At 42.8% G+C, this 26,180-nt stretch overlaps 1 protein-coding gene across 1 annotated transcript; it reads left to right on the top strand.

The window, feature by feature from the left end:
* Positions 1-706: 706 nt before the first annotated feature.
* On the top strand, positions 707-21,661 carry BFSP1 (beaded filament structural protein 1). The gene is made up of 8 exons (XM_026845261.1): positions 707-1,306; positions 8,666-8,726; positions 12,751-12,846; positions 13,693-13,785; positions 15,083-15,190; positions 16,855-17,075; positions 18,384-18,469; positions 20,299-21,661. The coding sequence occupies exons 1-8, from the start codon at positions 936-938 to the stop codon at positions 21,243-21,245; spliced, it is 1,983 nt and encodes a 660-aa protein (XP_026701062.1). The 5' UTR covers positions 707-935; the 3' UTR covers positions 21,246-21,661.
* Positions 21,662-26,180: the final 4,519 nt, after the last annotated feature.

The raw sequence follows: 26,180 nt of genomic DNA, 5'->3' as shown, positions 1-26,180 counted from the left end.
AGAGGCTTTAATTTCTCTGGAAGCGGAAGTCCTCTAGTACTTTTTTTCCAGTCTTTACCTTTACAAAATCTTTTTCTTATGGTGGGAGTGAAGGGAAGGAAGGAAGGAAGGAAGGATGATGGCTCTCCATGGGATAATATGATATGTCCACCAAGTCATGAGAGGACATAGCATTCAGCTACCCCTAAGGAAACTGGCCTTCTAACAGGGCTCTGTTAAGCATGGGGCTTTTAGTACCACTGGTGCTTTGGTGCCTCTCATGTGAGGTAGAAATAACCTGCAGAGAAGGCTGACATGAAGCAGCATGAAGTGAGAACCGAATGGCCAAATCTTGTACTTGGAGCAGGAATCACATTGACTTTTATACACCATCCCATCATCCTAAAAGATCACAAAACTGTCAAATAACAAAAATCAAGCTGTGCCGTCCGCTCACATTGAAACCCTGGCTCAGCAGACGGCCTCTCTGCACAGCCCAGGGGACAACACCATGGGACAAAGCTCTCCCCCTAGCACAGCCACGAAAGGCTTTGAGCTCAGCCTTTGAAACTGCAAAGCACTCATTTTGTTGTCTGTGGATAACGCTTTAATCTGCTGAGCAAAAGCTGGACATTGCTCTCTTTTATTCTGGCCATACACAATTGCAACACTCGAAAAGAAAAGCCACTCTCCCCCCCCATACCAGCTGCTCCTCTGAATTGCTGACGCCTGGACAGGCAGCCCTAAGGCGTGGCCATTGGGATTTATTTAGTTCTCTGCTGCAGTTGATGCCTTTAGTGCCACAAACCACCCTGGAGACAAGTCCTAATCGTCTGGGGGGGTGATTATGTTCAATTCTTCCTCCCCAAACCTCCCAGACGTAATTCAGATCCAAACTGGAGAGACAAACAGGCACGCAAGAGGGGACCCCGGCACCTCACAGCCCATCCGCAGCCATGTACAGGAGCAGCTTCCTCCGCGAGGTACGCAAGGAGAAGTACGAGCGATCAGATGCCTATGATGAGCTGCGAGGATCCCCTGAATTCGACAGTTTGGCCCAAGCCCGGGGCCTGGAGAACCTGCAGGAGCTCAATGAGCGCTTCACCAGCTACATCAACCGGGCGCGTGTGCTGGAGCAGCGCAATGCCATCCTGCGCAAGCAGCTAGAGACCTTCCAGCGCATGGACGAGCTGGTGGGCTTGGACGAAGCCTTTGCTGGGCAGATTGAGTTCAACCGCCAGCGAATGCGTGAGCTGGCGTCCGACCGAGCCAAGCTGGAACGGGAGGAGAAGGACTGCCAGCGCACACTCGATGAGTACCGCAACAAGTAAGGCTTGCGAACGGAGGAAGATAGGTGGTATCGTTTCCATAGATAATCTTTGTAGCAAGGATGGGTTTGGTGTCACCAGCTGCTTCGAGTGCACAAGTGATGCCTCTCCATCTGTTATGAGATTGTAGCCAAGGATGGCATGTAAGCCTACGGTGAAAAGCAAGGTGCCAGGACTTGGGGAGCTCCAGCTCTACATTTCATTGTCTCACTGCTACTAGACGGGCAGTTGCCCTCTGCCTTTCCTGGCAGCAGGTCCTCATCATGGCACACATCGCTTGCTGTTGTCGTTAGCTTTAGGAGGATTATGGTCTGAGCTGCAAAGAGGGAATAACCCAATTAAAAACCAAACAGTTTGAAGAAAGTCTTGTGTCTGAGCAGCACAAAGTTACACGACCCCAAACATCCACTGAAATGCATGGGACATCTCTGAGAAACTCTATGTACAGGCGTTGGGAGGCACCTGGGCCAGACTGTGCCAGCCACTCCAGATGTGAGGTGAAAAGAATTTTTTCTTGGTATGTGAAATTTGCCTAATTACACCCCTCATCTTCCTTTCATCCTTCTATTTCCATCTCGTGCTACTAAAGCAATAGCTGGAAGAACCTCAGTGACACCCGTAAATCAAAGAGCAGGAGTCTTGAGGGCTGAGGCATACAGCTGCCTCCAAACACGTGTGGTCCCTTCCCTTCAGCAACAGGCAGTGTTGGCCATGTTGCTTAATTAATTACACAATGAGACTTGGTGAGTGTTGCTCACAAAAGGACTGCTCACAGGAGAGGAGGGACTTGGCTTCCTGTTACTTATGGGTCATGTTTCTCTCCTCCTAAACAACTACTTGGCTAGTTCACCCAGGAAAATTTGGCAGCTGGAGACGAAAGAGGAGCTTTTCATCCCCTTCCCCCCCCAGAGGGTGAACTCCATATAACATGCTTTAGCTCAGAAACACTTCTTACTGACAGCGATGGGAAGGAGAAAAGTGAAATATTTTCAACAAATGCAGTCTTGGTAGAAGTGCAGCCACTCCCAGGTAATGCTCACCACACTCACCAGAAACATTTTTAATAAGGCAGAAGGTGAATCATCTGGAGCACTGTCTTGCTACTGCAAAAATATGAGTCCTTCAAGACTTCATCCCTTTTCTGCGTCACAAACTTTTTGTCTGACCTTGCCCAAATGACATGATTTTTCCATCTGATCCTCTACTGATTTTCCCTTCCTCTGGACTAGTAAGTGTAAGACTTACTAATGCTTAATGCTAGACTGCTAATGTTTTCCTTTTCTGTCTGCAATCATTTTTCATCTGGAATGAGCCAGAAAACAGATGCACAATAATTGACGTTAAGGCCATCTGTGTCTTTAGGCCATGGTCTGATGATGTATTGCCATCAGCAGTGGTACAGTCCTAATTGCACTCTCATCCTGTCCTCCCCAGCCCTGCACGCTCCTTGGCGCACACTGCCTGATCTGTGCTGCTGCAGCTATTCCTGGGGCCACCCTGAGATTTGAATCAAGAAAATGAGACAACTTTAAGAAAATAAATAAATAAATTTAAAAATAACGTCTTCAACTCAGTTTGGCGGACTCCCTGGCAAACGGCTCACAGAGGCTGTGAGCTACAGCACAGCTGTAGAAATGCCAAGCCCTGATCTCCCTTCCTCATCCGAAAGCAGAAAACAGCCCATCCAGGTGCACTGAGGCTTAATACTGGAAATGGTCAGATGTCCATGGTGCCCTGACTCAGTGCCAGTGAGTAATAAGCACCTGATTATGCAGTTTTCTATTCCAATATTTATGAGCAGGAAATTCAGCTATGAGCCAAAGCTATAATTTATCTGTTGGCTCTGATATTTGTTCATACATTTTTATTACAGGTTGTCCATGAGATTTTGACTAAACTTAGTACTTAAATGTCTAGCTGCATATTAGTTAAAAATATGTGCAAACTGCATAGAAACATGCAGTGCTATGATATAGCTGGGCAAAAATGTGTTATCTCTGTCTGGAGTATTTCAGGCAGACAGTCGGTGCATTGAAACACACAACTCCGTCTCTGATTTCAACAGCTTGCAATAAAAACTGGCCAGAGAAAGAATAGAAAAAACAACAGAAAAAATTAGTTTGTCCTGGCTACCTTTTAATGGATTCCTGCATCCACCTGAGCAGTTTGTGAATTAAATGCCTGTGTAGTTCCCCAGCAGCAGGATTAGTGATCTGACACAAAGATAATTTCCTTTTTATTACTTTTATGTTGCTTTATGCAGGCTGTAAATAGGTGGGGAGGAATACAGGACGTTAAAAATCCTGGGGGAGAATCACCCAGAGAAGGGGGCTGTGCTTTTTGAAAGTGAGATTTAGGACCTGTTACAGGGGTAGTTAGAGATGACTTAGAAAACATGGGTGGTGCCTTGTCATGCAGTCCTGGAATGTTCACTCAGCAGCTGTAAACAAAAATAAAAAGTAAACTTTGACTATATCCAAGCCAACAACGTTGCAATTTAAAAATTAAAGGTACATAATGGCCATTACGGTGGAAGGGCAGTGGCTGCTTTTTAACCAAATTCCCTCCAGTTTACATCAAGAAGAGAATTTTGGGTTTATTTTTTTTCTCTTGGGAGCTGCTGAATTTGACCTGAAGACAGACACGGAAGTTTCTTCAGAGTCAAAAACACATTGCTTGGGTTTGGAGTTGCAGGCATTTAAACAAGTCCAGTGCTCTGACACTGTGTGCACTGCCTTCTCACCCTGTTTCTAGCTCAAAGCCATCCTGCTGGCTATTATTTCAGCTACTTAAACTTATAAATAAAGGTCTTTGAACAACATGTGGGAAGGAATAATCTTCTGTGCTGTGTTAGGGCCTCTTGCCATGCTACTGAAACCAGAAGCATTCTTGTGCTGCAGACCTGCTCTCCTACCTGGGTCTGTGCTCAGCCAACAGCTGGCAGTGCAGGTTTCTTGCTTCATTTTGAAACATAAAGCATCTAGTTTTGGCACACTAGGATTAATAAAATCTCTTAGAGTGGAGCATTGTCTACCAACTAATTGACAAATGTCTATGTCCTTCACTAATGCAAAGAATTTTAGCTCTTACAACCCATTCTTTACTCACATTAACAATTTGAGAAATAGATTTATATCTATAAGTAAACCTTTTAAAGCTACATTTATATAAATAGACCTTTTAAAGCTACATTTAAACACAGTAGAGCCCAGGTCTAGCCTACAGTTAAATGTGTGCAAACCATTGAAAAGTAGATCTTACATTAAAATCTATTTTAAATCCTCTGTAGTCACATTCATAGCTTTTCATATTAACATGAATAATTCAAACTCTGTACCAGTGGAGAATTCTTTCTCTTGAAGCTGCAAAAAAGATATCGCAAGGAATTGTTTGGATACATCTCATAAAAAGACTAATTATGCTAATTTTATTGAGCATCGTTATTTTAGCAGTGTTGCATCTGGCTGTGGGAAGGACTGTATTTCTCTCTCCATGATATTAGGAAAGATGCTGAAACTCAGATTTTAGTGCCCTTGACTGAACAGGATTAATTATCTTCAGAAATTAAAAGTCTTGCTAATTGATTGTTTCATTTAAAATTCATTCACTGCTAAGTTTGTGGGCTTTGCATGCAATATAATTCCCTGGACGTCACTAGACATGGGAATTGGCACTGCGTTCTCCAAGCTGTGCTGTGTGGTGATGCTCTGATGAGCTAACACCCTTTGGGGCCACCAGAGACACAGCACCTGTGAGAGGAAACAAAAAACAAGTAAGAAAACATGACAACTGGGGTATGGGGAGCAGCAGGGACTTGAGCAGCAAAGCCGTCTTCAAGCCCTGTCTGCAGGGATTGTTGTCTCTGCTTCTCTGGTGGTAGGGAGAGCTTTGTTGTGCTGCAGCTGCTGATGAGAAGGTCCTGCCTGCTCTCCAACCCCTCCTCAGACTGCCAAAATCTTGCCCCGTGGCTGTCAGCTGCTCAATAGGAGCTTCTTGATAACACAGGGAGGAATCTGTTCATAAATCAGCAGAGCACAGCCCTCACGGGGTTAATCCTAGCTTTCAGGGTATAAAGCACAAGCATTATTGGCCTGTCCATCATCCTTGTAGAACCAGCATTTTGCAGTTTGTCCTCTCTTTGGCGCCCACATTACTGCTGTCTCTACTGAGAAGAGGCTAGCAAAGTGCCTCAGGGAAAATGAAAAGGAAAAAAGTAGTAGAAAAATTTAACCTCAGCTTGCAGGAAGCCAGGAGGCTTCATATATTGCTGGAAGAGTTCAGCAGGATTCAACAGAGAGGCAGCATTTCTCTTTCTATTAAAGGCACGCGCTTGACACCAAATTGAGTATCTGGCCATTGAGCATCACGAGGATGTATTGTGACTGTTTTCTCCATGGAGGACATCCAGCCCTTGCACTGCAGCAGAGGCAGAGTCTGAAAAAAAAAGGGCCTTGCCCTGGCCTCATCTTTTAAGAGCAAGCACAGCTTGTCTGTCAGCTGGGGGTGGGAAAAGAGATTTACAATGCTGCTGGAGCCATGCCCCCCAGGAGTAGAAAGGAGCCCAGCAGTAGGTTTCCCTCCTGCATGCCCAGTGCTCTCACCAGACCAATGCCCTGAGCTGTAGGGAGGCTCAAGGGCCTTAACAAATATCTCTAAATCTGCTAGTTCCCCAACAGAGAGCTGCTAACCTAAGAGAAGTGAGTGATGGGAACCTTTAAAGCTCTTATCTGCCTTTCTTCGAGCCTGGCAGCAACCTTGACTCCATTTCTTTTTCCTTGTGCAAAAACAAATTAATACTCCTTTTCTTCTAAATACTCCCAAAAGGTTTGTTTGCACCCCTAAAGCTACTTGACTACATATGAAGTGGGTTGTTTTGGGTTTGGTTTTTTTTTTTTTTAAATAAAGCAAATGAACCTCATGGCTCTTAAGGTCCAGGAAAGGCTGACCAGCAACCACCTAAGAAAAGCTTGACCTTTTTTCAACGTGTCCAGCTAATTACTTGAACAATGAAATCGGGTTTGAAGCAAAACAGGGCTGCAATTTGTCAGCCACCGCACTTACATAGATACTTTTCAGCAGGCACAGAGGCACCATGAGGTCTCTGAAGCATTTTAAGAGGTCTTTAGCCCTTTTGCACTGAGCTTCTGGAGGAGACTGAACATCACTTAAAAACAATCCTCCTTCAAAGGATAATCACACAATACTATCTCTCTCAAGCCTGCCAGGTGGATTTATGGCTGTGTGACACAGCAGGTATTTGGGTTATTTGAGAGTGCAGGAAAATGTAGCTGAATACTACAGTCATTGAAAGAATTTTTGAGTGAGGACCTAGTAACTAGACAGGTTTGAGCAGGTGGAATGACCTTAGGGCTGAGGTTTAGACCCTGACTGTATTGGATGGTTGTATATTACTAGGAGTGTAAATCCAGCCTTTTATTTGTAGCTGTATATTTAATTTTCACAAGCTGCCACAATCTGCTTTCTCCTTGCTCAGTTGTCAGGAAGTATCTAAGTTAAGGTGTTTATTGTCAACTGCACACAAAAATTTTATAAGATAGAAAATTGATTGGAGGTGAGCTGTTTAATAAACAACTGAAACAAAGGCAATGTCGCTTTTCTGAATATTCTTGGTTGTGTCCATGGAAGTGAACCCTGTGTTGCTACAATTTGGCAAAAAGACGTTTTAGTTTTGTCAGAAAATAGCACTTCAGTTGAGGAAGCCCAGCCATTTGAAGGAATGACAATTAAATAAAACCCCCTAATTTTCACTTGTTTCTTTGCTGTTCATGGTAAGAGTTGAAAACAGACCAGTGACCAACCCTGCTAATATGGGATTTCAGAGGAAGGGAAAACTGGGAAACCAGAGCACCAAGTTGAGTTCATTTATTTATTCTGCTGAGTTCTTCCTTTGTGGTCCTGATCAGTTCATGAGTTACCCCATCCCTTCAGCTTTCCAAGACATATTGAAAGAGATGAGAATAACATTGGCTGTTCATCCTTCAGGAGATAAAAAGAAGCAAGGTTGACAACCATTATACTTGATCCCTGATCAAGTCTAGGAACTGACAAGTTCCCTGTTGACTGAAGCAAGTGCCTTAGATGCCACCAGCATATTTGGGCTGAATTGATGATTTCAGAAGACAGATGAGGGCTTATGTTCAATTCTGAATTTTAGCCAGTGTTGATGTCCATTGCTTGTACTGTAAATGGAGGACATTCACCATCAGAGTTGACTTGTCACTGACCATGAGTATTTCTTGTAGCAAGTAAGGAAGAGAGTTTTTATAGCTCTGTATCACTATTATTTTAGGGAAAGCAAGGTGCTAAATAGGAATAGACTGTATGTACTTTGGCACTGGCAGCAGATAGAGTTTGATGAGCCACTTGTTCAGTACTGATGGCAAAATCTTATTGCCTTGTACTATAAGGTCTTTCTGGCTGTTTGTTTTGTTTTGTTTTTTTTTTTAAAGGAGATAAAGCATATCTCCTATTAAACATTTTATATGTAGTTTATCTAGGGAAAGGAATAAGCAGCAATAATCAGCAATTAAGAAGTTTTGTACTCTGCACATAAAAGGGTTTTCTAGAAGATAATTCTATCTGACATACAGAGCCGTAATTCTTAAAGAAAATGTGCCACTTCCTCAAATCAAAGATAAACACAATATATATACATTGTTCACTCAGTACAGAAACATGCCCATTATGAATTTGTGGACATTTTATAAATGCAGAAGAATAGTTGTCTAAATGCAGTCCTTACTAAGACTCAGATGTGATTCTGACCACAATAAAAGATGAATTACTGTTAAAGAGGACACAAAGCTTGATCCTAATCACAAAGCATCCTAATACAATATTATTCACACACAGTCAGTATGTGAAATTGCAACGTTTGTATTTAATGCATCTGTCATGAAAATGCTTACTGAACAACATCAGGTAGAACAGAAAACTGAGTACAATGTAATTACACACTAACGTGCCAGTGTAACAAATGCTTACATAGTAACAACTGATAAATGACTATCACTGTAGTGCCAATTGTATATACTTTTATTGTAAATTATCTATTCTTGGGCTTTCTGTGAAAAAGTGATACCAAATATGTGGCATTCCATTGTCTTCTGCTACGTAAGTTGAGGACAAGAAGTTAGTCAATTCTAGAATTACTCTCAGCATCTGGGACTAAAAAAAAATAATAAATTAATACTAATGCATAAATAAATCTTTTGGGGCCGTTCAAGGTTAGTATTCTGCTTTAGTGTGAAGCACATATTGCGCATAATAGTGCAGATGAAAATGCAGTTTGCAGAAGGATGAACCATTGAACTCCATCTCCTTTGTTCTATTTACAGGTATAGAAATGAACGTGAATATCAGCAGAGACTAAAAGAAACCCTTGAACGCCTTAATAAGGTAAGCCTGGAAAATAGAAAAGGAAAGGTCTTTTACATTTTTTTTTTCCTTTGGTTTCATTTACTACATCAGGCTGCTTTGAAGAAGCAGTGGGAAGATAAAATGTCAGAGCAAGACATTTCTTCTCATTACACACTGATGAAAAGTTCTCCTTCCCCTCCATCCCCCTCCCTAAGCCTTGTGCAAACGGCTGAGCTGCAGCATGTGCCTGTGTGCTGTGTAGCACCCTGCTCTTTACAGTCCTGCTGATTTGGGTCATGTAGCACATGCCATCTGCACCCCACAGCCATAGCTGTGCTCGGGACTTCATTATTTTTTTCAGTAAGACCAAGGACTAGGAGAACCTACTGTTTAACATTCCTTTTAGTGCATCAGCAAATGGCTCCTGCATTCATTTTGGGATGTAGAGTTGACATACATGGTGCTTCTTCCATGTCCAGTGTGAACTTTGCAAATTCACCCTTGCTGAAGAGCTGACACATGTTTAGGTGTATTTAATAACTCTTTTAAACTCTTTTAACACTTTTTTTTTTTTTTTTTAAATTAGGAAGACAATTTCTCTCTGAGCAAATTAGAGTCTACACACAGAGGTAGGAAAAGCCCATTTATTAGTCATACAGTGCAGCCAATACATGTATCTGAGAGTCTGAAATATGACCAGAGAAAACGTGTTTGTTGCTAAATATCTTATAGAATCATAGAATCACAGAATGGTTTGAGTTGGATGGGACCTTAAAGATCACCCAGTTCCAGCCCCCCTGCCATGGGCAGGGACACCTTCCACCAGCCCAGGTTGCCCAAAGCCCTGTCCAACCTGGCCTTGAACCCTGCCAGGGAACGGATAGCCACAGCTTCTCTGGGCAACCTGTGCCAGGGCCTCACCACCCTCACAGGGAAGAATTTCATCCCAATATCTAATCCAAACCTTCCCTCTTTCAGTTTAAAGCCGTGACCCCTTGTCCTATCCCTACACTCCCTGATAAAGAGTCCCTCTCTGTAAGGTCCCCCTGGAGCCTTCTCTTCTCCAGGCTGAACACCCCCAACTCTCTCACGCTGTCCTCACAGGGGAGGTGCTCCAGCCCCCCAGTCATTTTTGTGGCCTCCTCTGGACCTGCTTGAGCAGGTCCATGTCTTTCTTACAATGGGGGCCCTAGAGCTGAACCTTCTTCCCTTCCTTCTTTTAAAAACAGCTACTTTATTAAGCTATGTTTAGTACTGATATCATGGCATGAGAAAATGCTGATTTGTGTCCAAGTTTTGAAGTCTGGTGTGTCTCAAAGCTCCTCGGTCCCTTGCAGGATATCGTCAGCCCTAGCCAGGACAGACCCTCAGCTTCCCGTTAGGTTTCCAAATAAGAGAGAAGCCACAAAACACCCTGATTTGTTCCTTTCACAGTGAAACAAGAGGGATGTTTATATCGAGCTGCACTTTGCTGAACTAATACCATGGGAAGAGAAATGGTAATAGTAATACTAATAATAAGGCTCAGAGAAAAGATAAAAGTTTACTGACATATTTAGGAAGTTTCCAAACCAGGTCTGTGAAGCTGAGAAAGCCTGATTCATCCTTTCTTGCTACTAGCTTTCACCTGAGTGAAGAAAGTTTTATAATATCTTTTCCCAGTTGTATTTTTCACAGCTTATCCTTCATCTATATTGGGAATCAATTATGGGTGGATTAAATTGAGATGTTTTAATTTCCCCACTACAAGTGGCAGGAGCTGTTCTTCTTGAGTGCTGTCACATCAATGATATGCATGTTTTATATTAAAAAAAAAAAGTGAGTTTTAGCATTTCTATCTCCAATAAGCTGTAGATATCCTGTATCGGTGCTGTTTTCCAGTTTGCTAACAAGGCTTTTGGACACCCTGAAAGCCCTTGAAAAATATTTGTGGAGGTCAGTATTTTGTAAGAGGAAACTGGAACAGGTGGGTCCATCTTCACGGTTCCTCTCAGCCAATCTGTGGCTAAAGAAAAGTTAATAGATCCGACAACCCTAGGCACAGCTGACAAGATCGTGAGCCACGGGGGGTGTTTTTATCCCAGGCTGTGTCTGGATGTCCCTGTTGTAGCAGGTGTTTGGATTGGGGCAACAAATGCTGGAGAGAACACAGCTGATTTTCTGTGCAGTGCCCAAGATGTAGTCTGGAACTTGCATGTGTAGATGTAAACTCATGCCTTTTCTGACAGATGGAGAATCAATTTGGAAAATCAGCAAACACTAGTTCTGGAGAGGTCTGAGGGATTTCTCTTCCATGGTAAATGAAAATTCTGTGTCAGCACACGGATCAACGTACTGGAATCAGCACCTAAAGCAGAATGGTGTGTCAGAAGCTGAGTGAGGAGCAAACACTGCAAAGTTCAGAAGAAAACATGCAGGCACTGCACTGCTCTGATATACGGCATCATCAGTGAAGCTGGTCCATTTGAAAGCAGGGAATAAAAGCGAAAGTATTTTTTCCCCTTTGAAGGAATATTTGGAAAGCCAAACGCTGCTTTTGCCTATTACATGCAGAAATATTTACTTATCGGTATTATCTAGGAGCCTGGGGGCTTTTTTTGGCTCCCTGCCAAACCTCCCACCATGGCCATTGTCCTGCTGATCTTCCTCTCAATAGGAAGGCAGAGGAGTGCAGAAAAGCAGCGGGCATTCCTGATGACGGGCTCCGAATGTGCTGGTCTGGATGTGTCTGAATCAGCCGCTGTCTCACAAAGCAAAGAGACTGCTGGAGAGGTCTCTAGCTGGGAGGCTCAGCCACATGAATGAGGCAGCTAACATCTACACATTTTTGGAATAGCGCATGCTGTACACATGCAAAAATTAAAATCCCTTTCTACCAGTCATGTGCTGCACCCATAGATTTCAGTGGTTTATTTGCAACTCACCGAGACATTTTTACAGCCGGTAATGGCATGTAGGTAATTTTTAAAGGGACACCTTTAAATCTTTTTTTCTTCTTACACTTTGAGTTAAATGCAGAGATCAAGATTTTCTTGAGGCAAGCTGCAAACTGGTGGAAGAACTGACAAGTTTTGTAGACCTGCAAGGAAGATTCAGTTGATAACTTTCGAGATACTTTCTCAAAAGAGATATTTTACAGTATTTGTGATAAACCTAACCAAGAAGGCATGCGTTAAGTAGAAATATAAAGCAGTTCCCTTCACACATGTGTTTGTAAAATATATTGCCAAGTTATATGGAAATTTTTCTACAGTCAAGTACTTGTATTAAATAACATAACACAGGAAAAATCTAACTTAGACCTTTTTTACAGAAATTAAGATTTCACTGGATTTAAATACTAGTGCCACTCATATCTATGTACTTTGAAATCATGATTGCTAGTCATACACCTTGTCCTCTGAATTAATTGGACATTATGAACTTTCATCCTCACAAATACCAGTGTATTAGAAACTTCTGCAGCAAGGTGGTCTTTTCTGGACTTGCTCATCTGTCATTTTTATTTCCAGAAATGGCTGCAAATTGACAAACATTTGTGATATTTGAGAACACATCAAAAGGAGTGAAAATACTTTGGACCATCCTGGGGTTTTTTTATAAGAGCTTCTTTACTGGGGATATTAAAAGGCATCAGGATACCTCAAGTCCTGTCATAAACACTAGAGAAATCAATGCCTTAGTCTGTTGATGTCATCTGTTTAAGATTCATGCACCACTGCAAGCTTTTAGCGTCAAAGACTGGTATTTCATTGCATCTATTACTTGGCTCCCAGCATTCATAAAGTATATGGTAAACATATTTTGACAGTGCCAGTGCCAAACTGTATCATAAATTATATTTGTGCACAAAAGCACCATGTACAATGGGAGAACACGATGAATAAGGTGCCTGTTGTTTGTTGGTTTCTTAATACTTTTTTTTTTTTTTCTCCCAGTAGGCTTTAATGCTCCACACAGGCTGTTATGCCTGTACAGCAACTCATGTTATGGCCAAGTGGCTGCTGTGGTTTTGGTACTCCAGCCGTATGTACTGACCGTGCCCTTTGTCTCTGCGTTGCAGGAAGCTGATGAAGCACTGCTGTGTAACCTGGAGCTGCAGATTGAGTCCCAGTTCCTGCAGGATGACATTAATGCCACTAAGGACAGATACAAGAAGGTAACTGGCTGAATTTGCCATCTTCTTTAGCTCTCCCTCCTAGAGACAAGTGTGAAGCCTTGCCCTTCTCCATGATCTGTTCCAGTGGCAAATTAAAGGAAATTCTGTTTGTGTTCTGGTGGGTAAATATAGAACTATATATTTTCAGAGGACGCAACAGCTGTAGTGTGGAGGTCAAGCCCAACAACTGGATGGCTGCAAGCATCCAAATTGACTCCCTCAGGGTCTAATGCCTACAGCTGTGGCAATGTCTTGAATTTGTTGAGCTGTTATCATGCTTCAACCCAATGTGCTTGTCGAGCTATCCTGTATTTCATGTTAAGAAGCTATTTCATGAGAGGGTGATACCCAGTTTTCTGGGCCAGAGCATTACAGTTAATCATCAGACATAAGCTTGTGGCTGTATGATTATGCTGCAGCTGACTTTAACACATACAGCCCCCTTCTCCTTCCTGGGAGAGCTGTGAGGCTTGGGATCAGGCCACTGTCCCATCTTTACTGCTTTTGAAAGAAGCAGCTCACTTTTTTGGACCACATGCAAAGGTATTTGTGGTTCTCATTTTGAAAATTTCTTATAAATCAGAAATCACAGAACTTTTAATTGACTACAAACTATATTGTCACTCAGCCAAATGCCTGTAATGTACCCTCAGCATGATGAAATTTTTAGCACACATGCAGCTCTAAAACCACATTCCAAGTCCAAACATAAACTGAACTTTTATATGCTGAAGTAAGTAAATTAAAGAAGTAAATATCTAGGAATAAGCCCCAGAAGTGGAGCACATTGAAAGGAGCACCTTGCTACAACATTTTCTGATGAAAATATTTTTTACTTCACCACAGAACCTTATGGAAATCCAGACCTATGTCAATGTTTTGCAGCAGATCATCCAGACAACCCCTCGTGTGTCCCCTATAACCACTGGCATATGTGAGGTAAGTATTACTGTTGGTAAATACATGCCACCCTAAGTAAGGAAGAAACTGTGTTTCGTCCTAAAGTATCCCAGATCCTCTGACTCCCACTCGAAGGTTAGATGAAAATCATAACAGATATGAATTGAATACTGAATATGGGAGAAAAAACTAACTATAGCTTTGGAAAACTGAATTGAACAGAGGAAGATTTTGTTAGTCAGTGCACTCCAGCTTATGTATTAGCCTCAAAACCAGCCAGTTCCAAGGTAACTCGTCATGGTTTAAACACAGCTGGCAGCCAAACACCACACAGCCACTCACTCACTATCCCCCAACCCCATGGAATGGAGAAGAAAGGGTTGGAGGGGTAGGGAGACTTGTAGGTTGAGATGAAAACAATTTAGTAATTGAAATAAAATAAAATAATAATGATAACAATAATAGTAATAATAGAAAATACAAATGAGTAATGAACAATGTGATTGCTCGCCACCTGCTGACCAATGCCCAGCCCATTCCCATCCCAGAGAAGAGAGACTCATGAAACCACAATCCCAGAAACCAGAGTGAACTTCCTGATCAGCCCTTGTCCGAGCATGATGTTGTGTGATACAGAATATTCCATTGGCCAGTTTGGGGCTGTTGCTCTGGCTGTGCTACCTCTCAGCTTCTCGTGTAACTGCACACTAGCAGGACGTGGGAAGCTGAAAAGTCCTTGATTTCTTAGCAACAACTAAAAACATCTGTGCATGATCAACATTCTTCTCATATCAAATCCTGTATTGAATCCAATCCACAGCACTATTCTAGCTACTAAGAAGGGGAAAAAAAATAGTTTAGCTGTCTCCCAGACGAAACCAGGACGTAGTTTAGGTAGCTGTGCTTTCTATGAGGAGGAGCTGGCAGGATATATGAGTATGTACAGAGAAAGTAAATCCTGTCCTGAAGGGGTGAGATATGGTGAAAATTTTCAAATCAAATAAATTGCTACAGACTAGATGAAAACTTGGTGATTCCCCCCAGTAAGAGTGGCTATGCCGAGAATGTTTATTTGTTGGAAGAAGATATGAACAGCTGTATCTACAGGGTCTGATTTCAGCATAAGCTGTACTTCTACAGTCCTGCCATCTGACATCTTTTATTCTTAAAGCCATGCCACAGAGGTTTACTTGAGGTTTGATACCCATCTTTTTATTTCTTCTGTCATTTTCTGTTTGTCTTTACAGTTTATTTCCAGTAGCAGAATTTCTTTTAGCTCTTTTTTTTTAAAAGTGAAACATACTTTCCTGTACACACATTGTTTTCTTCCAACCAGGAAAAACTGATAGCGGAGAGGAGGATCCCTGTTCTGCAGAGCCAGCTGGAGGAATACAAGAGCATCCTCTGCCAGCTCCAGGCACAGAAATACAAACTGCAGACAGAGGTACTGCCACCACTAGCCATAAACAGAACCATGATGCTTATGAACTTTGCTATTTTTAAGGTCATCAAGCTAGAGTGCAGTGCAGGGATGAGGGCAGCAGGAGATGGAGAAGCAACTAAAGGCTACAGTGAATAGAAACCAGTCCTGGATAATTGCCAAGGGCAGGTCTACATCCATGCAGCTGAAGGTTTCTTAATGGATAGGGTGGAGAATGACCACCTTATGCCCCCTAAATACAGCTTCCTCTATGCCTTGAGTTTTCCATCCAGGGTGAGGAGGGTGATATACGGGCATAAAACACTTTTTGGTGGGATTCTGGACTCCTCTGGACAGCCACAGCAGCAGCTCTTAACTTCCTGAGCATTAAATTCTTTCACCAGGGCACTCGGGGACAGTGCTATCCCCAGGTCTTTTCCTTGGCCTCTTTCTCATGTCTGATGCTCTGGTGGAAAGGACACTTGAGCTCTGGGAAGGACAAGAATCAATATAATTATAAGTGAGGTAATGAATCAGTGTTGAAAAAAGGGGAGCAAATCGGCCTTCTGCTGTCAAACAGAGAGGCACTCTTTGGGGAATTAACCATACTGCTTTCAGAATCAAATCTTCATGTCCCATTTAGAAAGAGTTTATTCATTCATTCATTCATTCTCATGCCTTGCGATTAAAAGAGTGAATTAACTTTATGATTGGAGGTCAATGACATAGTTGCTTGTGACAGTGAAGGCTGGATCCTGTGTCCTTGAGCTCCTTTGCTTTCCTGTTTCTGGACCTGATAATCGTGTTTGCCAAGAGGTTATTGACCCCCACCTTGTGAGCACTAAACGGGCCTGTGGAACGTGCTGGTTCACTTGTACACTGCAGTATAACCAGTCTAATGCAAGGGACTTAGCTCTTAAATTTAGGCTCTTAAAAGGTTTTTGAAAATCTTGCCTGTAACATATAGAAATAAATCAATTATTAAAGAATCCATTAGTCAACTATTGCCCCATTAGCTTTTTGTGAGTTCATCTCTTTAAAAGCTGTTTGAAAAGGGGGGGAGTGATAAGGAAACTACAATAAATAGCTGAAAATAACCGAAGAAAGTGAGAGCAGAGCTACACCGTCAAACATCCCACCTACAACTGCTAGCCCTTGTTTTTGCAAGGCACTTACCGCCACCTCCTGGTTGATGGCGAGCCTTACTGCGCAGCAGTTATTTTTATTGCTAAAGTAAAAAAGCCAAGGATGTGAATTCAGTAAGAAAGCTTGTTGTTTAAAAAAAGAAAAGACCTTTCCTTAACCTTCGGTGCTTGGTCTGTGGACCACAGAGAAGGAAGAACAGGTTTTGCCTGGGCCACGTCTTCCCAGTTAAGCACTTTTGCTCTCCTCGTAAGACGCTGCTTGCTCTGTCATGGACATCAATGTGTGCATGGAGAAGGAGCCATCACACAGCTGTTCCCCTGGTTCATGATGATTCTGTCATGCTTGCTGTGGAACAGAAGCCTTGGGATAAAGAAGGGGTCGGGGAGAGGGGGGGAGTTACTGGTTTTGAAACTGCTGCTGCGTTTCACCATTGCAGACTCACACATCATAATAAAACATGTCTTGCCTTTAATTACCCTCAAAATATGGGGATGCTGAATGCTTCAGAGCTGCTTCTTTCACCCACCAATTTTGTTTACCAGACAACCATGCTGGAGCAAGCAATTAAAAACACCCAGGAGAGTTACGACGATGAAATTCAGCTTTACAATGAGCAGATTGAAAACCTTAGGAAGGGGATCGAGGAGGCTGAGAGGACCTTGGAGAAGTACACGACTGACTGCCGTCAACTGGTGATCTACCAGCAGTCTCTGGAGAATGAGCTGGAACGGTACAAACGTATCATTGAGAACGAGGACAGCCGGTAAGCCTGGATTTCTGGACTGTCCCAAAGGGGCCAGTGATGTCCTTTGAAAAGATGTATTTTTAAGGGCATTTGACCCACCCAAAGCTATGGCCATTTCGCACCTTTCACAGGTAGATATCCAGAGAGAGGCTTCTAAATAGATGCAAAATCTAGTCAAGTCTCTGCCAAGGAAAGGGTCAGAGTCATTTTGAGCTTCTCCTTTCCATAGAGTCTCCTTCCCATATACTATTCTGGCATCAGTGTTATGGTCAGGTTGGTCTTGCAGGGCTCAGACAGGGCAAATGTTCTGTAAAGCAAAGCACTCTTCACAGCAAACTCATTCTTCTGGCAAGGGGGAAAAATGGGTAGAATCTAAGAAATTTGCAGGGATTTGGGTTGTGTTTTAAACTTATGGAGGAGCTCTGGCTCCCTCTAATGTCAACCATCAGCCTCACATGAGAAAAGGAGCAGGACTTTCACAGCAGCGTGGTGCTGCCTGCACAGGCAGATGCAGCAGGGTCAGAGCCCTGAGCACCAAACCGCTGCTCTGGGTTGTCCAGAAGATGCAGGGGAAGGACACTCACTATTAGTAAATCTCACATGTGGGGAACAGATCAGTTTTCAGCCTCTCATTTGAACACTGTGTTCTGGTTAGTAGTATCTGGTCAGGGTAACTCTCAGTACCAGAAATCAAAATGTTCACTTCTTGCCTATCTACACAGCATGTATATTTTCCTGCAGGCCAAAATATTCTCTCAAATTCTGGCAGAACAGACTGGAAAGGCCACAGATATAGTAACTGGTTTGTATATAGGCCAGCCTCTCAGTTTTAATTTTTAACCCTTAATACCACTGACTCGTCAAATATTTTCCAAGGAAGACTGTTCGGTTCTCTTCTCGCCCTTCTGAAGTCAGACATATACTGGTAACTTTGTAATGGCTACCAAATTTCATATTTTACCAGCTAGCATGTACACTTCTTGCTGTCTTCTGGTAGGTGGGGATTAACTTGTTTGCCCATCCAAAATCTTCACTTCCTTTCGAAGTGCTGAGCTAAATTACAAACCTGTTGCTATGGATTTTAATTACTAGTGTACTTTACCTAATGAAGCATCCCAGGTCTTCTGCTGGTTGCAACCAGCCTAACTCCTGTGAAGTTGCTGTGGCTGTGTTGATTTTCCCCAGACAGGCTGCCATCACTCTTTTTGACTCCTCACCCCAGAGAAATACATTTCTTTAACCACCATGCTTCATTCTGGGCCATTTCACTTGCTCTTGATTGAAATGAGGGTGAGACATCTGACTGATACGAGTCTTCTCCAACAGGTTAAACTCTGCTATAGCAGGAACGCCAGTCACACTCTTCACGCAGATCTATAGACCCGTCCAGCCTCAAGCTTCGAGGGGAAGAGGTAAACCTGTAACATGCCTTCTTGTGTCTGTCAAGAGCAACATCGTTGTATTTAAGCTGTTTTTCCATTTGTCTTCCATATCAACACCAGCCGTGACAGCCTGACTCCAGGCTTGCTAAGTAAATACAGTGACTTCAGCTTACCTTAGCGGGCTTTGCGACAAGCTGTCAAAGGCCAAAACCACAAGCAAAAGAGTTTCTTTGCTAATTTCTGCAATTTACTACTTAGGCCAATCAATAGAGCAAAGTTAAAAGGCACCTGAAACTATGGCAAGAGCTGGGGTTTGAGCGCTGCAGGCAGGCAGAGGATTTTCTGGGGTCTGTTTACATCCCATGGCCTCTGCTTGTTAGAATTAGATGCTTGTAAACCTGGAAATGGATTAAACTAGCGAGGCTGCTCTTATCAAAGAGGGGAGCTGGTTTATAGAAAGGTGCTGTAGGTACTAACATATGGGATGAGTTACGGTAGCTTAAATCCAAATCTCATTGGGGTTTCACTAACAACAAACTGCCCTGAGAATGGAGATGAACCATCAAATGAAGGGTTTTTTTTTTTTTGGACTGCAGCTGTAATTTTTCTAACTGCTCTGTGAACCATAGCAGTTTTAGATTAAATGGTTCCATAATGCCTGAGGCCAAATGCTCAGCAGCTGTAAATAACTACTGTCCTGCAAAGCACTGTTCTATACCAGCTGAGGATTCAGCCTGTCTCTAGCTAACACCTCTGCTCCCTACCTGCAAGGCAAGCAGAGCATTTCATGTGCATTACTTGTGTCATGGGACAAAACAACTGTCTTGGGGAAAGCATATTAGTATCTGTCTGTCCCTGTGTTCCCATCATTCCCGGTACCAACCTCTGCCTCCTTTGCTCTAGCTGTTCATGCCATGGAAATCAGTAGCCTGACTGCGCTCCTGCTGCTGCTGCTGAGCTGTCATGGGGTCTGTGGCTACTGAGTGCCCAGGAGATCAGAAACCCAACCTGTGGGCAGCGGTTCCCTTTGCACGGGCCTAGACCTCAACGTCAGTGTTTGAGTGATGCCACAATGTTGCTCCTCAACGCCGCACCGCCGGCTGAGGGGTTGCTTAGCTCTGTGCCCGCCAGCCGCTCGCTGCTCTCCCGTGATGTGATGCACCTCCCTGCACCTGCCCGTACCCCAGACTGCCATGTGGGGAGATGCCTGGCTCACTGTTAGCCCCCCCGGGACACAAAGGCGAGGCGTCCCCCTGGTGAGCTCATCTTCAGGCACATTGGAAGAGCTGGTGAGGACACTCACCTTTCCCGTCAGGCCACCCAGCAACCCTGCATTCAGCAGGAAAGTTTTGAGGCTCTTTTTTTTCCTCCCTAAACCCTAGCAGGAGTTGTAAAACCCAGATAAGCTGTTTCCACTATTCCTACTGTCAGGCCGTGCTTCTAAGTTTGGGTACCTGGCTTCAGTTTCTGCCTTGGGAAATGAGGTTTCTTGCCTAGTTAAGAGAGCCAAACCCTGCCACGATGCCGGGGAGAAAGGTGCTGAGCCTGACTGCAGCAGTGGTGAACAGTGCTGAACACTCCTGCTGAGCATTTATGCAGGCCTGATAGGTGAACGTTTTGTGCAGCAGCCTCTCTTACACACACAGTTGTCCTGTCCTCACACTGTGTATCACAGTGGTGAACTCAGATGCAAAATGACTACTTGGCTGAGGGGGCCCATGCTGACAGAAGCTGTGCCCGCATTTGCTGCTGCATTCAGCTCTCTGCCTGCAGCAGTGAGGGTGAGAGGCAGCTCTGGCATTTGCAGCGACCTGTGTTCAGCACTGTTTGTTGTTTGCTTTGTTTTGATTTTTCCCTAGATATCACCCAAGCCATGCAAGACATTGCCAGTGTAAAGCCCAGACAAAAAGCTCTGACAAAGAAAATTGCCAGGAAAAAGGAGTTGATGTCTAAAGACATAACTGATGGTCTCTCACCTGAAAGAACGTACGAAAGAACTCTGGAAGGTTTTGACAAAGATCAGATGGAGTTTAGGCATGAAGGTTCAGTCGCACGTGAACCTGGGCAGGAAGGGTTAGAACTTGATGAAAAAGAAATGGGCCCGGAGGATGTACCTGATGGAGCTCAGATAAGTAAAGCCTTCGATAAATTGTGTAACATTGTGAGGGAGAAAATAAGAGTCTACAAGAGGCCAGAGCCTAAACCCGAGGCTGCTCCCAAAGGGCGTTATGTGCTGGTAACAGGAGAGGAAGGCTATGAAGAACCTTGCATCTTGGCCCCCTCCATCCCACCTGCAGGAGGGATCACAGTTTCCAACAGCAACGGGAAGGTGATGAATGGTGGTGAAGTGGAGCCCATACCAGAGCTGCCAGAACCTGCTGAACCACCAGAAAAAGAGAAAGGGGCTATCTGTGAAAGGAGGGAAGGGTTTGAACTTCTAGATAAACAGAAAGAGGAAGAGAAAGAAGTCGTGCTTGAATGGGGAAAAAAGGCAAGAGGAAAAATCGAGCAAATCACGAAGTATCCGGACATCTCTGAGCCTGAGACAGTTCCTTCCCCTGGTCTGATAACCCCAACCGAACCAGGAGTCATTCGAGAGACAGAGTACGAGCGCGAAGATAAGCAGGGCCTTTTGTTCAGGGAAGCAAGTTTGCCTGGCTCCATGAGCTACGAGAAGGTGGAGGTGGTAGAGTCCATCGAGAAGTTTTCAGACGACAGAATTCAGACATACGAAGAAACAGCAATGATTGTGGAGACAATGATAGAGAAAACAAGCAAGAAGAAACCAGGTGACAAAGGCTCTTAAATGACACACCCCCACACCCCCTTGATAGTCAACCTGTCTGGCATAGTTATTAAATGACTGGTTTTTTTCCTGACCGAATGATACAGTAGTGAGATTTTTGCTGTTTGGTATGGAAGAGATTGATACCTTGATGGCAGTTCTGTCTGATGTAGGTTCACCTTTTTGGTGCAATGACCTTTAGAACACTCCAGGGCAACAAATAATAGGCACATCCTCTGCAACTGATTTTCATTATTAGGATGAGTTGAAAGTAATTATTATTACAGAGCTGCCTGGCTTTCCACAGTATCTGGGACAAATTTGTGTATTCCTCTACTGCTCTTATAGCTGCCGTACGATTCCTCATCTCTCAGACAACTGCAAATGTTAATTTGTGAAATCTGGTTCATTTAATAAAAGTTTTGCCTTCTACAGAAGATACTCACTGTGGGGTTTTGTTGCTTTTACTGTTGACTGATGGTCCATACTAGTAAACACCAACTGACTGGGTGTGCAGGAGTTTTTCCAGGGGAAGGGCTGGATACCTGTTAAATAACCTATTCCAGATATCTCTCATTTATAGTCTTTAAATAGGGGTGGGCTTGGCAGACCTTTCTTTTTGGATCTAAAGACAAACTCTCTGTATTGGAAATACGCTCTTACTGCATATCTTCTCAGAATAAAATTTGGAATTCTACCAAAGTGGGGAATAACCGTTATAAAGATACTAAAGGCATTATTTGTCCTTCAGCAACACAACTAAGGTATTTATGAACGCCAACAAGTTTCTGAGCAGACCACAGCCAACTCAAAAGACTGTGTTTTGGTATTTTTCTTGTTAAGTATTTCCTCAGACTGTAGTGTTTTGCAGAGTTTAATACTGCCATGGGATCCTGTCATCACTCAGTCACCTGTAGTCCCATGGAGCTCCATGGGTGTTGTTGGAACAAGCAGTGCCTTCCCATTTCCCTGTGCCTGGGGAAACAAAAAGCAACAGACTGTTGCAGTTTCCAGAAATCTTCAACTCGGGGGGAAAAAAAAAAAAAGAAAAAAAAAAGGAAAAGAGCAATAAATCCTTCACCTGTGTATATGCAAATACCAAGCACTATCTAAAATGCTGATGCATCATTTAGGACTCAGTTTAACTTCAGGCATACAAATAATCCCACTAAAGCTGGATACATACTGAAATGCTTGGTTAAGTGCTACATGTTCCTTCTCCCATCCCAACCCAGTTCTCAAAGATTTTGTTTCAGCTTTTGATTGTTAATGCCTTTTCCTTCTCTCTGATTACTGCCATCAGCTGCCAAGAAAGGGGCTAAACACCATTTGGGCTGATGAACCTGAGCTTCAGGACTACCTTCTCACATCACCTGAGACTTTCCTTTGATATTGTGTTGTTTTTCTTTTAGTTAGTGAATTCCAATGAAGGTGTAGCTTCTAACCTACTGTGACTATTATGTCTGGTAAAGAGGCACCGTCTTCTCTGAAACAAGGACAGGTGACCCACATAGTCACATTTTTATTCTGGATTTTTTTGTTGATGCTGTTTTATTGAAGTACTTGTGTGAATTTATGCCAGAGGTGGCTTGTTGAGGCATGTGCTACTTTTCAGTTTAATTTATTAACAGTGTAAATAACCACAGAGAAGGAATTTATCAATGCATATGGATGCTGCACTCTGGTGAGCTGGGAGAAACTGCTCAGGTTAACTGCTGCTGAAAGCAGATTTTGGCCTACTGCAAGAGACAAAAAAAAAAAAAAAAAAAAAAAAAAAAAAAAGAAAGCAAGCACAACTGCAGCAATAGGAAGGCTGTTTAATAATTCTGTCACAAAACAGGGTGTAAACAGATTCAGTCAGTACCTAGACAGACCTGGGTATTCCACCCCCACCCCCTGCCAATCATCTGATTTCACTGCAATACAGGGAACGGTCAGACTACAAAAGACCTTACTCAACATCAAGGAGACACCACTTCAGGAGAGCCTGGGTTAGGTGTCTAATGTGCGACTATCCCCCACCTCTTTATCTATTTTGTGCTGTGGTGTCACCACTCTCTGCTGCTGACACAGAAATGGTTTTCTGATGCTTGTAAATCTTATTCAGAAGCTGTGCAGTATAAAAGTCGCTCCTAAAGTGGGCTTGGTGGCCATGTATTACTGAAAAAGTCACCTAGTGCATTGCATGGGTAGCAACCTGCAGTGTAAGACTTGAACCAAGCTGGTGCTGAGCTGCACCACAGACACCACCACCAGCAGAAGTCAAGCACCATGAAGAACTAAGGCCTACATTTTGCTGTGATCTCTTAATTTGCCTTTCCACAAACATGGCTGGTTGCCCAGTAAGGCTGCAGATGATGGGCATCTGTAAATTTGTATGAAAATTACATAGAAAAACATTAGTATCCTATTAGTCATAATGACTGTGCTGAAACGTATAGCAAACATCACAGTTTATGGGCTAACTGCATGGGCTGCTTTAAATGCAGAGTCTCAAATGCAGCATCTCATTGAAGTGTTTAAATGCTCGTGCTAAAGTGTAGCAGTGAAATACTTGGAAACATCTATTCAGCAGAGCCTGGGATGGGACCTACGTTACTACAGGCACATTCTCGCCTCTGTGGCAAGCAGAACTAGATCAGGGGGTTCCCTGCCATCTTTAACTGCTGCAGACATGGTAAGAAGTTTTAAAATTAAACGTACCGTGTGCCATGGGGACATGTGAACTAAAAGTACCCAAAAATGTGAGTGGGGAGTAGGAAGGAAGAAGGAAACAGAGGGGTTTTTTTGTGGAGCAAAGTGCTTCAAACAGCAGAGAAAAAAAATACTGTTGCATTTCCCTGGGGCCAGAACTGCTTAGGAAATGCAGCGCCAGATGCCACCAACTCTCTTCCTGAGTGCCCCCTTCCCCACTGAGGGCAGCAGTTTGGCACCAACATCACCGTGTGCCTCTGCAGAGCTGCCCTTGGAGCCAGCAGGTCTGAACCACGTAAGTAACGCCCAAGGCTCCTCCTAGCCTGTGGCCTTAATCTTTGGTGTCCCACCATATCACAGTTAACATAAAGCCTGTTACTCTTCATCTGTTGCTATCATCTCTTTTGGAGGATTGGGTTCATTTTCTCAGTATCCAGCATACACAGGATACAGCTTGCTTTACTGGTGTAAAAAGCAGGGGAATAGAAGTCATCCCATGTAGACCAGCGTAGTACCTCCCGTGTACTTTCCAATAGGCAATGATGATAGGACCTGCCGGTTTACAACAGCTCTTTATTTTACTCATATTATAAAACATTATCACAGGGCTTCAGTTAAACAGTGTTCACCTGTTTCAAATCATGAGCTTCATTTTTCCCTTTATTATAAATACTAACAAATTAACTTTATTTTCCATCAGCATTACCATAAAAACTTAGTCTAACTGGACATATTTTTCAGCGATCCCCCCGATGCAAAAACCCTGAAGAATTTGAAGTAGATCTCTATATTGTATATACACTTAGTTTTATATATACTTATATCAAAACTCATCATTTCTGCATATCACGCATTATCGTGATCTTTCACTTAATAAATTATGTCAGCATTATGAAAATATCAACAACCATCTAGTTCTTTTGCTGCTTTATAAGATATTTAATGATTGAACAGAGAACTGCAGAATTACATAATGCAATGGAAAATCATGTACACGTTCATTTAAGATTTCCACATGGACTTTTCTTATTCCAAAACTATTTCCACATTTCAGAAGTGTTTCAAAAGCTTCCAGTTACTTCCTTGTTTGAACCCATAAACACAAAAAGTTATGATGTGCGTAAATGTATTATACATTACATACCATATGTAATTCTAAATATATTTATAAGCCAATATATGTAACATATTCTGAATATACATATTGTATGTAATATATATATACAGAGAGATATCACAAGTGTGTCATGTGCATTTAGACATACAGGTGTATGCATAAATATATATATAGATGGAAATTCTTCCCTCTGATACATACACGCTGCTCTTTCTAAGAACTGGGTGCCTTCCACAGAAACCTACTTCTGTCAGCACAATCCATTCACTTCCAAAGACACAAGCAAACCTGTCCCTGACCCATTTAACTTCAGCGAGTTTTGGCTCATGCCTCATGAACTCCAGTCCATGCTTTGAAATGGACCCGTCTCGTCCTTGGGTTAAGTTTTACATCATCAAATTAAACACAGTTGGCACTCTAATGTATTGAAAAAATAACAAAAAACACTTCAAAAATAAAAAAATCACACGGGCCCTGATTCTTCTCCTGCCGATGCCTGTTTTAGCCCAGTGTGACTCAACTGTCCAAAAGGACTGCTGCACGCAACGAGGAACCTGTGAGTAGTGCAAGGCTGCTCGTCTTGGCTTTAAAGTGTAATTCACATAGATTTTGAGCAGGTTGAGCTGTTTATTTTGCATTTGGATTTGTAAAGGAAAGAACAGGCCTCTTACGGAAAGGTAAAAGATGGATATTTACTAGAAGTAACAGCATAGATTATACATTCTTAAGTGAAACGTGTCCACCAGATAACCTTTGAGTTACATTTTTAATTTGTTAGATAAACATTTATTTACTGAATGTGTTTCTACTACTATGCACGAGGACCACTCATTATTAAAATGTTTTAGATTAATACTCTGCATATTAAAAATACATAGTAAAATTCTGAAACTAGTCACTGTTAAAAAGTAGATCTTGGATCCTGCAAAGATCCAAAGCACCTGCTTAAAGTTAGCGTTTGAGTAGGCCCACTGATGGCCTTTACTGTGAGTGCCTAAATATTTGCAGAATCAAGACCCTTTATTATTCAAAGGTTAAATTTGGGATCTCACACCTGAGGACATGTAGTGGTTGCTACCATGAGTAATTCCCACCAAGGAGGATGTTACATCTTGTGGCAATAGCCAGAGCAGGCTCCAAGGGTG

Source organism: Athene cunicularia (assembly GCF_003259725.1).
Source record: "Athene cunicularia isolate RWA chromosome 3 unlocalized genomic scaffold, athCun1 chr3_part1, whole genome shotgun sequence".
Classification (NCBI taxonomy): Eukaryota; Metazoa; Chordata; class Aves; order Strigiformes; family Strigidae; genus Athene; species Athene cunicularia.
Note: the sequence above shows the minus strand (reverse complement) of the source record. Positions and strands in the feature narration are given on the sequence as shown.